The sequence below is a fragment of the Colias eurytheme genome, chromosome 12 (genome assembly GCF_061535395.1).
Source record: "Colias eurytheme isolate Ceu_HAF_F1 chromosome 12, ilColEury1 Martin Lab GWU primary, whole genome shotgun sequence".
NCBI classification, from domain to species: Eukaryota; Metazoa; Arthropoda; class Insecta; order Lepidoptera; family Pieridae; genus Colias; species Colias eurytheme.
This window is the reverse complement of record NC_142991.1, coordinates 2,529,892-2,543,606: the sequence shown is the minus strand read 5'-3', so window position 1 is coordinate 2,543,606 and position 13,715 is coordinate 2,529,892. Positions and strand designations below refer to the sequence as shown.

The window sequence follows — 13,715 nt, the reverse complement described above, 5'->3', positions numbered from 1 at the left end:
GGTAGATGCTTAACATTCTTGTTTTAGGCTAAGTTGCTATTACTTTTTAAGTCTTCGACTTTTTAAATATTGCAGCCCGAAGTTTTACAATAAACTGTTAGGCTCTGGCTACCTGGTCAAGTTGCCACGAGATTTGTAATGATTTCATACAAAGCATTACATGTCGGATAGGGTTGTCACAAATAAGACACAAATTTTAATGAACTATTTATTTATTAAACTAAATTTAATACATATGTATATGTATATTACTTAATACTTATAGGTATTTATTAATAGGTAAGGAAACATTTATTTTTCATTAGAAATATGCTAAATCGTTGTCATCAAAGAGAGTATAAGTATCTGGATTGTCCGAAATTTGCAGCAAATTTATTGATTTTACTATGCAAAACTCGAAACAGATAAAAAAAGGAAAAAATGCAGTCACGTTATTTTTTGTGTCAACCCTAGGCGTCGGTCAAGTTGCCACGCAGCGGTGAATGGCAACTTGACCTAACCTGAGGCATCAATGCCCAAGCAAATATTTCGACAGATGAGCCTAAAATTGGATAGTTCCCACTGTAAAATCAATCTCTAGGGTTTATTACACAACATATCAAAACTGTACTTACCTGAGATGTGCAGTTTAAGCTCTACAAACATAATAATACTGACACCGGCAAAAGATCCTTAGTCACAGTCACACTTCGATACGTTATATTGCGAGAACCAACAGCGTTACCGCTTTAAAATTAAAATATGTTGCCAATTAATATTTTAAAAACCTACCAACATCGATACGTTAGGTCAATTTGCTTTCAATTCTACAAAATTTGATATTTTGTTGTTAAACGGAAGGTGTGGTCAAGTTGCCAAGTAAAGGTCAAGTAGCCACATTTGACGGTAATAATCCGTGTAAAGTGATCATGATATAGAAAGCCCTTTGGATGTCCGTTAAAACTGTCTAATTGGCTACGCAAAGATTTGATAAACGATACAAAAAAATTACATTAAAATTTAACGACCAAATTTATTTAACTTCCACATCAAAATTCAAAGTCAAAAACTCTATAAAAATACGGTTATAAAACATAAGTACAAAACCACATCGCAGCGACACGACGGGGGGTAATTAATTATTAATAAAATTAAAATTTACTGGTGCGATAATTAAACATCTACATATACATGAAAATATAAATTAACGTACATATATTATTCCCAATTTCTATTTTTAATTCCCTTGACCTCTGAAGATCTATAAATTTTACAATACGATACCTAATCGTAAGCCGTCATAAATATCAAAAAGTCGCTTCGTATAATACCCGAATACGTGGGCATAACTTTTTATTCCTTTAAAGATTTATAGTTGTGTTAGAATAATTAAATTATTGCTTAAACAGATAAAAGAGGTTTTATGTGACGTCTAGATATTATCTGTGGACTTAATACCGCTTAATTACGGGTATTATGGTTGCTTTAATGTTTTTTTCTTACACTAATTTCAATGCGTTACTGTAAAAGTATTTTTTATTTCGCTGTAAAACTCCGGCTTATGTCAGGCATGTAAGGTTTTTATAGTTTAAAAACATTTGCGATCTTTTAATTACACAAATAAAATAACCTTACCGCGTATTGAATATAGATTACACCACGTTGTTCTAATTTGTACTTGTATTTCGTATCCTTTAAGCCCCATGTGTGTATAACAATAATGATCTCCTTTTAAGTTTAATCGGTTAGCTATCTCGTGAGAACGATCAAAACAAAACGCAATAAATTATATTTACAATTTGACATTTAGCGCCCAAGAACTACTGGTACTGGCTGGATTGAGAATTAAAAAAAAATTGGAACACAATAGCTCGAACACAATGTTCCAAATTTGAATATCTTAGCTTCCGAGTTCACATTGAGATTCCCAACGAGATGCGTATTTGCATACACTGTTTGAAACGTGGGAAAAGTTTCGCATTTCGTTGCCTCAGTGTGGACGCGGCTTTACACAATTGATTACTCCCAAACCTGATTCGAAATTCAAATTTATTCAACGATAATGTGTACTACGCTTATTCTATATTCGATCACTGATCTCAAGGAGTTTTGTGTGCGTAGATTGAGTATATGTAAATGTGTGAATAAATTTAACGATTAGGCACCGGTAGGGACCATATTGTCACATCGATACCGATAATCCGTTTACTATTAAATTACCATACATTTATCATCGAACTTCATATATTGTATCGGTTATCTATTGACGGGTCCCACCCACAATCTAAAAAAAATCGCCCCCGTAGAAAGGAGCATTGCCAAATCGCCCTTTGCGAATCAATCGCGACATTGGCTCATGATTGGTTGCCCCACACGTCCTATATCCCACCGACCAATATAACAAGACCTACGCGTGTACTACGCATTGCTTATAAAGCTGCGTAGTTGAATGAAACGCGCGGCAAACGGTAGCTCAATATTCAATGGGCACGGCTTACGAAGCAAACATCGTCCAGTTTATATAGACCCCTGAGGCTTCTACCAGTTACCGCGTTTTTGCTAGTTAGTTGTAAGAGGCGTGCGGGCGGTGGTAGCTCTATATAAATTGGTCGTGGAACACGTGTGATGCAATAAAAGTTTTATTTTCCCCGATTTTCGTTTTCGTCACATCCCCGGGGAGCTCGTCCAATCAAATTAAATCAAATTGACGTTCCGACGTCTGAATTTGGAATTGGTTTTTTATTTATGCTATTGTAATTACAATGGCGGTTTAAAATATTAAACATCGTGAAGGGAAAAGCTATTGGTTTTATTGGGAAATTTGTAACGCGGCTTGTTGTGCTATTATAAAAGTTTAAAATATCATTAAAATTGTTTTTAGTGACTAGGTAGATAATTAGATAGAGATTATAAAATGCATGATGAATTTGTATTTAAGTAAGCATCTTTACAATTAGGAAAAAAGCTTATTTCTTTATCCGTTATACTTTTGTTGTTATATTCGAGCATGTGATATTCACTAGTTGGTTTAAATTTTGAATTTAGCAAAGGATACATTGCTAAGCCTATCCACTATTACTTGACCTATTCTCCTTGCGGCTACCATACAATAGAGAGCTCTATCTTGACTGGTTGGACACGAAGCCAACCGAAATTTTAACAAAATTAATTTCAATCTATTATTTTAACGACATCTAAATCGGCAGGTGACAAATTATAATATTACAAGACTACGACAATTTTGTCCTTGATATCACACCTGGCTAGAACACCATTCTGTCTGTTTGTCACTCTTATTCGATAGTAGCTTTGTCACCTGTATTCACTCGTTGTGTTAATTGATTTAATTTTTTAATAATGTCTTTCGGTTTGTATAACGCACGTAAAAAACGAAAGTTTTATATTATGTTATTGTTTTTCCCGATAAGATGGAAAATCGTTCAGAGTTTTTTAAAATAATTTTATTAGTTCTATTTTTATATACCTAATATCTTATAAAAACAATATCTATTTTATTTTTAAATAATTATGAAAATTATGTGAATCATCTTCACAACAGAATCACAGCATTTCAATGCATATAATTTTCTTTATTGATATATTAATAGATAAATTAATTTTATACCTAATTTAGTTGTATTAACCATCTCATCATCATTATTTTATTATATAGAACCAATTTAACTTCATACGAATAAATTAATGTTAAGAAGTAACAAAACAAGTTTATTTTTATTGATTCTTCCATATATTGAAATTTCTGTTTTCGTGGCTACTAATTAGTAAGTTTTGTATTAGATTATAATATTTAAATTATTATGAATGAATAAAAACGAAGTGGTTTTGATTTTTGTGTAAACAAGTTATAGTTGAATAATATGCTTTTTAATAAACATTTTAATTATGTTATTCACTCGACTAAATATCAATAAAGAAGGAGTTATGATTTTGCTATTTTCGAATAAGTAGCAATTTTTTTCTGTAGAATTCGACTTGGTATATAAATATTAATTTAAGCAGTATTCTCAGATTTGTCTTAATAGTAAGAATGACATAAAATAAAGCACATCAAAGGAGAACAAGAAGGAACAGATTATAAAATGTTCTACAAAAAATACACGTTAAAGTACAATAAACAACATTTATTTATTCAATTATACTTCGAAAAGCGAAAATACGTTTATAATAATAATACATAGCACTAAAACGTTCCTGGGAAATCACTATTTGTTTGAAAAAACAATTTGCGTAAATCAAGTTGCGCAGTTGTATGTATATTGTATACCCGTAGTAAGGTAAGTGTAGAGACAGCGAAAGCGATTTTGTTTTATAGGTACTAAGTATGTAGTGAATAGTGATACAATATGCATAAACATATATTATAACTAGCGGTCCGCCCCGGCTTCGCCCGTGGTACATATGAAAAATAGATGTTGGCCGATTCTCAGACTTACCCGATATGCACAGAAAATTTCATGAGAATCGGTCCACCCGTTTCAGAGGAGTATGCAGACTAACATTGTGACACGAGAATTTTATATATAAGAAGAAGATATAGGCTTAGAATACAGATAAACATAATATATGTATTCCAAGAATATAGGTACATTGAGCATCGCTTGTAATAGCAAATCAATCAAGTATGAACTCATGTATAAGATATGTTGCATAGAATGTGCATCAGTGACCTTGTGTTGATGATCAAGCTCGTCATTCGTGAATGTTCAATTACGTAATCCTTTATAAAGCACTAGTTCTATTTAATATTATATTATGTTCTATGTTTTATTTTAATTAAGCTATAATTATATTATTTCACGTCCAACCTCCAAGACTATGTATAGAGTTAGCGAAAATAACATTGGAAAAATAAATTTTCATGACTTTTCTTGAAACTAGCTTCCCGCGCGCGCGCGGCTTCGCCTGCAATTTTTTTTACAAAATTTTATCCAAATCTGTTTATTAGTGTAGGCGTGAAGAAGAGACATACAAATAGACAGAGCTACTTTCGTATTTCTAGTAGGTATGAAAGCGAGGGTTTCAAAATTGATTAAAATTTTACAGGTCAAGGTTTTGATTATTTATCTATATTCTATACTATCTATACTTAATATTATAAAGAGGAAAGGTTTGTATGTATGTATATTTTATGTATGTATATTATGTTTATGTATGTATATTTTGTATGTATTGTTTTCACACATAAACTACTGGACCGATTTTGATGAAATTTGGCACAGATAATATTTAGATCCTGAGAAAGAACATAGGCTACCTTTTATTGCGAAATATGTACCACGGGCGAAGCCGGGGCGGACCGCTAGTAAATCAATAAATCTGCTCTATTTATTCATGAAAATAAAGTCTATATATATACTATACCTACGATAGCAGGTATTTTTTTAAATACAAATATATTATAAACAAATAATAATAATCCATTCATCAGGTTAAAATACGTCAAAGGAATTGATATTTATTGCATGTCATTAAATACAATTAATAATATGTAAATTTTATAAGGAAAAAACATCAAATTTTTGATGGACTCATATATATCTAATAATGTAGGTTATCAATTTATAATTAACTGTAGACTGTTATACATATTAAATATTATTATGTATATTAGTAATAAATACATAATTTATATCTTAGTATGACGTATGAACCTGAAGATGTAGGTAGGGGCAGATATTTTGCAGTATCAGCTTCCATATCAGAAATACTTACCTACCTGCAGATATACATAATATGAGATAAACCAAGCATTTTTCTAAACTCCTATTTCCACAGGGATGAACTCTAGTATCTATTGGTTAAAAAGCTCATAGGTACATACGCTGTGTTTAGGTATATGGGTTACGTATAAACATAATCTGTGATATGGCACCATTTTATAGCAGATGAAATATAAAAATTTAACTTAGGTACATAAACTACCTATTTGATAATCCAAAAAATGGACCTACTTCATAATATGTTTTACTTATTGACATTCTTTCGCACGAGCAATCATTCATCAGCCCTATTCCATATATCTACTAATAATATGACCAACTTTCCAAATAGGTAGGTACTCAATAGCCAAGAATATCTTTGTATCCTACCAATCTCTTCACACGATGCTTTCCCTGTCAATACTTAAACCTTGGCTAACCAGTCCAAATTCAAGACACAAAGTTTTACTCAATTCACACCGTTCTAACCTTGAGAATGAAACCAAGGTCCGTATGCCATATGTGACTGCCACATGTTCAAAAACATCCAGATTTTATACAATTGGTATAGACTGTACAGGAATAATCGTGGATCGAACGTTGGGAAAATAAACCGATTATAAAACCGGTTAAAATGTGGTTCTGTTTAGATGTTTTATGTTGAATAGTAAGTAAGAGTATTCTGTTACCTACTTAAATATTTAAGAATCACCTAAAACTACGATGTATGAAAACGTAAAAGAAATGAATATGTTTAGGAATAATCGATGATGAAATACGATTCAGCAGTAACATTATTAAAATATAAAAATCTACGTAAATATAGATCAAATTATTCCCAAAAGTCCAATAGTTCCTTTCCAACGAAATTTCTCCTCACAATTTAAACATTAGCTGACCGAAACTTAATAGCTATTCCACGTTTAATTTAAAGAAAAAAAGAATCACCTATGATTAGGGTGGTTACCCCATTAAATGAACCCTTTTGGCTTAGAGCGTGCTCTGGTATTCACCTTGCCATGCTTTTTTTTTAGGGTTCCGTAGCCAAAATGGCAAAAACGGAACCCTTATAGTTTCGTCATGTCCGTCTGTCCGTCTGTCCGTCTGTCCGTCTGTCACAGCCGATTTACTCGGAAACTATAAGTACTACAGTGATGAAATTTGATGGGAATATGTGTTGTATGAACCGCTACAAAAATATGACACTAAATAGTAAAAAAAAGAATTGGGGGTGGGGCCCCCCATACATGTAACTGAGGGATGAAATTTTTTTTTTCGATGTACATACCCGTGTGGGGTATCAATGGAAAGGTCTTTTAAAATGATATAAAGTTTTCTAAAAAACATTTTTCTTAAAGTGAACGGTTTTTGAGATATCAGCTCTCAAAGTCGTAAAAAGTATGTCCCCCCCCCTCTATTTTTATAACTACGGGGTATAAAATTCTAAAAAAAATAGAGGTGATGCATGCTAATTAACTCTTTCAACGATTTTTGGTTTGATCAAAGTATCTCTTATAGTTTTTGAGATAGGTTGATTTAACTGTAATTTATTATATTTGCTGCTACGGAACCCTTTGTGCGCGAGCCCGACTCGCACTTGGCCGGTTTTTATTCTTTTCCTATTATTTTATAGTGTGACGCGCTGTTTGTGCTGTGTAGCTGGATTGGAAGTTCTTGGTCGTTGAAATCGGTTATGTGATATCTTACGGTAAATCTATGAAAACAAAAACTATGAAAGCTACACTACACTACATTACTACACTACACTATACTACTACTACACTACTAACAATATACGAATTGCAAACTCATGGAATTTTATAAACAACAACTACATAAAATGTTAACACAATTTTTACCTTATATTTTTTTTTTCGTGTTTCGTTTTTGCATATAATAATGGCTTCTTACATTGTGTTTTGGCAATTTCCAATACCATAAATAAACAAACAATTATTCGCCTCTTATAATCCTAGACAAATTATCATAATATTAGATCATGCCAAGAAAAAAATAACCATATTTATTTTTTACTGAAAGTACCAACAACATTCGCTCTAGCTACACACCCCTTCCCGTCGCTTCCAGCATGACGTATCACCTCTGCATATTAATTCAACGTTTAATTTCTATAATAATAATGCCGGGCCCTGTTCATTGTTTTACGTCCCTACAACGATATCCGTTGAGTCGTCTATTTAAATGTTACTCTCAAACATTTTAAGGGACCGCTTCAAAAAACCGTGGACTTTTTTCGAACGTTTTCAGCCATAATAGTTCCGGGAATTGTCTGTGTTGGGAAAAATTTGAATTGATTTTGTAAAATAATTGAAAAGGTACTAGAAAAAATCGATTAGTTTCAATTGAATATTGATATACCTATAGCGTTAAATTCCGATGAAAACTATGTAACATTTCGTCACGATCCCTTTTTTGTGTAAATGTACGTGCAACTACTGTACATTAAAATATAATAAGAAACTAATTTCATTAGGGCTATTAAAACCTTTTATAAGTTCAATCATACTCTTTCTTTTTTCACTTATCTTCTTTTAAAATGATAGACTGACAGAGAATAATGTCAAAATGACAAAAATTGCAAATAAATTCAACATAGTAAAAATGTAACAAAAAATTATAAAAAAAAATATGCAATATCGACACACCTATTCTCGAAACGTAAACATATTAAGGCACAAAGATGTATAGAAACTATGTAGACAATTTTCTCAAGAAAACAAGCGCAAGCTATGTTGAAAGGTACTCTGATAGTTCAGATTTTGAATATCCAGTTAATATACCACCAGTATCTGCTAAACGGGGAAATCACGGACTTTTTAACAATAATGCATGCAATACTGATCAGAGGGAGAAGTACTCAATGAGTGGCAATAATTCCCAAGGTCATAACTGTCAAGTCGAAACAGGAAATATCACAAAAAGATTTCAAAAGATGATAGCCTACAAACAATCGAAACATGCTATGTTGGCTGATAAAAATTGCAAACGAAACCACCAAATGACTTGTCAAGAAAATAATTATTATAAGAGCAGAGGGGATCAGAGCAGCCGACACAACATTGCCAAAATGAGTTCGAAATCACTATTGCTAGATAAAGTTTTGCCGCGCTTTTCAACCATTTTCCGACGATCAAATTATCCCAAAGAAATAGAAGAAAAAGAAGAAAGAGAACCAATACTTACCGCTAAATGTGCGAATTGTGAACGGAGACGAATCAAGAAATTAAATAAAACACGTCAATGTTATGCTATTCAACCAAATTTTGCTTTTGTGGGAAATATACATGACGCACCTATTCGCTACCATCAAACTAGTAAACAAAACTCGCCATTGTCACATAATTCCATGAACAGAAACCCATCAATCAATCGATGTTGCCTTACTTCATCATCCGGATCTGAAAGTATCATCCCAGAAAGAGTTCAGAACGATGTACTTTATAATAATAAGGAGACGAAAAATAAGAAAATACAATACGAATCAGTTAATTGTCAAGTCTTCCCAAAAGTGAAGCAGAACAAACATTTGCAATATCCTTCAAAACACATGAAACCATATCAGATTTATGCAAATTCTTCTTGCCAAGCAAAAAATCTATCGGGACATTCTGTAGAACAAGCGAAAATTCCGTCGTCATCGTCAAGTTTTTGGGATTATGTAGCGGATAGAATTAAATCTAAATCCAAAAAGCCATGTAGTTGTGAACCGCCTTCTCCACCCCATTGTACACTTGATAGTTGTGAGATTTTAAATCCAAAAGGAAGTAATGAAAAACCGATGTCCCCAAAACTTCGTAGTACTGGCGAAATGCCAAGCTCACCGCCGAAACTGAAAGCTCAATTAGAATGTAAATGTACCAATACAAAATCCCAAGATAAAGACGAAGCGCCCACGTCTTGCCAAGAGCCACATGACGTTATAACAAAAAATTTAATGGATAAATATAAAGGTCAAATTCTTTGTATTCACAATCCCCCATGTATTTTAATCAACGGCTGTCTTAACTTACCTCCTCCAAAACCTACCGGAATGTCAAATGTGTGGCGCCTCAGCTCAAGCAAAAGATCTAGCTTCCGAGATGAAAGCAAAAGCCAAAAATACATTGAAAATGGGTGTCAATATCAGCCACCGGACGCCGTGCAAGAGTGTCTCCCAGAATTTCAAACGGAAAAAATCGTGCAAAGCATTTGTAACCACGATCCACCTTGCGAAGTAGTGCGCAGATGTTATAAGCCTAAACATGAGGCTAAGTATCGAGATTCCTGTGTTCATGTGCCGATGTGTAAAAAGTTGCCAGAATGCTTGATTACTGATGGGCAAACAGATGAGCAAGAGGTGGAGTGTTCGCATAGTCCCAAGTGTGCAGAAGTGCATACGTGTTCGAAGAAATTCATGACGCTCACAGCCAAAGAAGACACGAGTACCCAAGTGAAGGCTAAAATGAGAATGGTGTGTCGACATGAGCCGCCTTGCTTGATGATACCGAAGTGTATAGGTCGCGTCATTTGCACGGAGTCTGTGCCCTGTGACGCTATACCAGATTGTGTGCACCATCCCTGCTGCGAATACATACCGGCGTGTTGTAGAAGGGCTGCTAAAGAAATGGTTTCTGTTTCTTCTCAATATCCATACGCTCCCTGTCGTATAGTGTAGCCCGAGAATATTTGACAGGTTCTTTTTCATAGAATTATTTGTATTTCCACAAATTCCCGTATACAAGTTTCGATTAATGTTTTCAAATATGTAAAAGTTGAACCATAATATTTATTGATTATAAGACAGGCGATGGGCCAAAAGAAAGAATAAAATGATTGAGCACATTTCGACTTTTCTTTATAACATAATATTAAATTGTAAAGTCATAAATAATCTTTATTTTTCAGCCGTCGCTCACTTCAAACGAAGAAGGGATCTCATTGAAAGTGCCTCGCATCCCTTTGCAGCAAAAGAACCGATTGTTGAGGTTGATTCAAGCGAAACGGCAATTCTGAGCAGTTTTGTGTATGGTATGTTTATTTGTTTATAAGACGAGAATACAAATAAGTTTAACCATGGAGTATAAGTTTTGTATACGGTATGAGTTTTTACGTGATTCCTTAAAGAGGAAGTAACACTTGGTGTTAGATCTTAATACTATTATAAAGGCGAAAGTTTGTATGGATGTATGGATGTATGGATGTTTGTTACTCTTTCACGTAAAAACTACTGAACCGATTACAATGAAATTTAGCACACATATAGAGGGTAACTTGGATTAACACATAGGATAGGTTTTATCCCGGAAATCCCACGGGAACAGGAACTATGCGGGTTTTCCTTTGAAAACGCGGGCGAAGCCGCGGGCGGAAATCTAGTAATTATATAATTTGCAAATGTTAAATTAGCGAGCATTCAGCGCATTTAAATCGATGTTCTTTACTTTTCTCTAGGTAATTATCGCATTGTTTTAGTATGGTAATGAACATGGGATGGTATGAAGTCGAATTTTTAACTTATGTATGAATAATGGATAATTGTATAATCTCATCCAGTAAAAGCACACAATTTTAGGGCTATGAAATCTTTAAATTTTTAGAGTTGAATAGAAATAGAATATATTACCTAAACTATAATAATATAGAAGAATTTCAACCTTAACTAATACTCTGTTTGTATCATTATGTTCAATAATGAGGTTATAATGAGTCAAGGTAACATTGGAAATATTTACTCTGCTTATTAGCAGGAAATTAAACATTATAATAATCTATCTTACAATGAAAATTGCATTGTATTCGTTTGATGATAATGACTTGCTAATTCAAAAAAATATTTTTTCTATTTATTGTGAGATATTTTTTTATTGTATTTTACTAATGTATGTTTCTTGTTATCTATAACATAACATTAAAGTAAAATGTCTGTTGCAGATCCCGATGTCAAGACTCCAACGGCCATGAACTGTAATTTTGTATGTGTTAATTTGTGCAGTAGCCGCTAATGGCGCAGACAATAAAGTTATACACTATCAATTAGGTGCTTTTATTTTGCGTTTAGCGCTTTTCTGGGGTTCGCAAAATGTATAGTAGGGTTGGTACAATTTGGTACATAAGTAATTGATAATAATTTGAGAGAACAGAATGATAGATAGATACATAAATAGAAATTAGAATTTAAATTATAAACATTGTTAGATGTTATTACATATAATTTATGATGTTATTACGAACATTTAAATAATGAGGTGGCATCATTAGAGAAAAATTCAGTCATTGGTTGCCTACCAGTCTAAATGAAGACATTCATTGAAGAGCGATGGACACGAGTTCGAATCCTGCCTTTTCTATTTCTAAAGAGTAAGCAAATACGCTTGGCAATTATAGTTTTGTATAAGATTTGTTGTGGTTTTATTTATGGTTATATAAAGGTTTGTTTCATATCTTAATTGATCTCATATTGTCACGGATAATCAAGAAGAAAACATGTTATAAATTTTGTATCCCTTTGTTGAATTTTACAACATCATAACTTTTATCAGTTTCACAGCTCCTACCATAAACGAATAAACCGATTTGAGGTCAATTTTTTTACCAAAAATTTATTTACTTTATCTATACCTACTTGAAAAGTTATTGTTTTTTATGTTGACCACGTTTGGTTTATGTTATGTTGACCACCGAAAAGTAAGGTAAGTCAAATAAAATTATTAATTACCTTAAAACTGCGTTAAAAACCTCATTCATAACACACGAGTTCTTCAAAAATTCAACAAAATAGTTGAATTATTACTCATCGATTACACGAAATTATAGCTCAAATTGTTTTTCGTTTGAGGAATTATTTATATTGATGTCTATTGAATGCAAATGTGGATTTTATTTGGCATTCTCTCACGGCCTGAAGTTTGACGCCATACATACAAATGTGGTATACTGTGTTATGTAATTTTTAAATGACTAACTACATAGTTGATAAGTGTTATGTAGCAACTAGAAGAATGTTTTTGCTATGCTAATGTTATTTTAGTTTCTTTATTTTAGAAATTTGAGTGTAATCATAAAACTATGTTTCCTGTGTAAGATAGTTATTCTGGTATAGTAATTTAATTAGTAAAAACATGTAAAAAGCCCTGTCCTAATTATTTGTTAAGTTCTAATTTTCAAAATATTAGAAGTACAATTCGATAGAATTGTTTCATTTTTATGATGTAGGTAGTTCAGTATTACTGAATCGACTTGTAGAATAAAGAGATAACAGAATTAAATTTGATTTAAAATTTTATAAAATTTAATTTAGAAAAATTCTGTCTGAAAAATGATATTTCCATGGTATAATCTGTATGTAGGCGGAAATCAAGTGTAAAGCCATTCCAATCCAATGAGGGTTGATTCTTAAGCTATGGATAAGGAGGCTCTATTTTTATAGACTCACATTCGTAGTACAAAGCTATTCTTTAGTACCTAACTATAATAGCTGTGCAAAATTCTATGTTGTCCATGAAATTTTGGAAATTGCTGACATTTTGAAGGTACGTATTTGTTTTTTTTTAAATACCTACTCTGGTTTAGTATTAAAATGAATGTTAATCTCTGAAAGTTTTATTGGATTCAAGAAAGTTGACCAGTTTTGGTGTTAGTATTAATTTTAAATAAAGAATTTAGATAAAGTTTGAAAGGTCCAAATATAGAAAAGTATATTCCAATACCGCTATTCGATCGTCTATTTTATTGCATCCAAAACACACATAGATAATCTATATTGTGCATATAAAAAACAGCAGTTTTATTGGCAGGCCTACGAAATATCTGACTGAGAAACCGAAACTGGTTGAGTTCAACGTTCTTTACTCATTAGTTTTTGATCATCATCTCTTCAGGGTACAAGGTAACAACCACCGCGTGTAACACGAAGAAAACACCACTTTAAACCACTGTGATAGAGTCGAAATTGCATCACACGGAGTGAGATAACATTTTTTTCGGGCCAACTGGTTTTAAAAGACGTTTGAAATGATA

At 32.6% G+C, this 13,715-nt stretch overlaps 1 protein-coding gene across 4 annotated transcripts in view; it reads left to right on the top strand.

Moving 5' to 3' along the window:
• LOC149903833 (uncharacterized) overlaps window positions 1-11,812 on the top strand; it is a 196,154-nt gene extending 184,342 nt beyond the window's left edge. Inside the window, exons 1-3 of one of the 4 annotated variants that reach the window (XM_090108294.1) lie at window positions 8,401-10,326; window positions 10,605-10,702; window positions 11,614-11,812. In XM_090108294.1, the coding sequence (XP_089964420.1) occupies window positions 8,401-10,326; window positions 10,605-10,702; window positions 11,614-11,701 (2,112 nt within the window). In that variant the 3' untranslated portion in view covers window positions 11,702-11,812. Of the gene's footprint in view, window positions 1-8,400; window positions 10,327-10,604; window positions 10,728-11,613 lie in introns of those variants that run through there. The other 3 variants (XR_016457362.1, XR_016457361.1, XR_016457363.1) reach the window with 3 other exon arrangements.
• The last annotated feature ends 1,903 nt before the right edge of the window (window positions 11,813-13,715 follow it).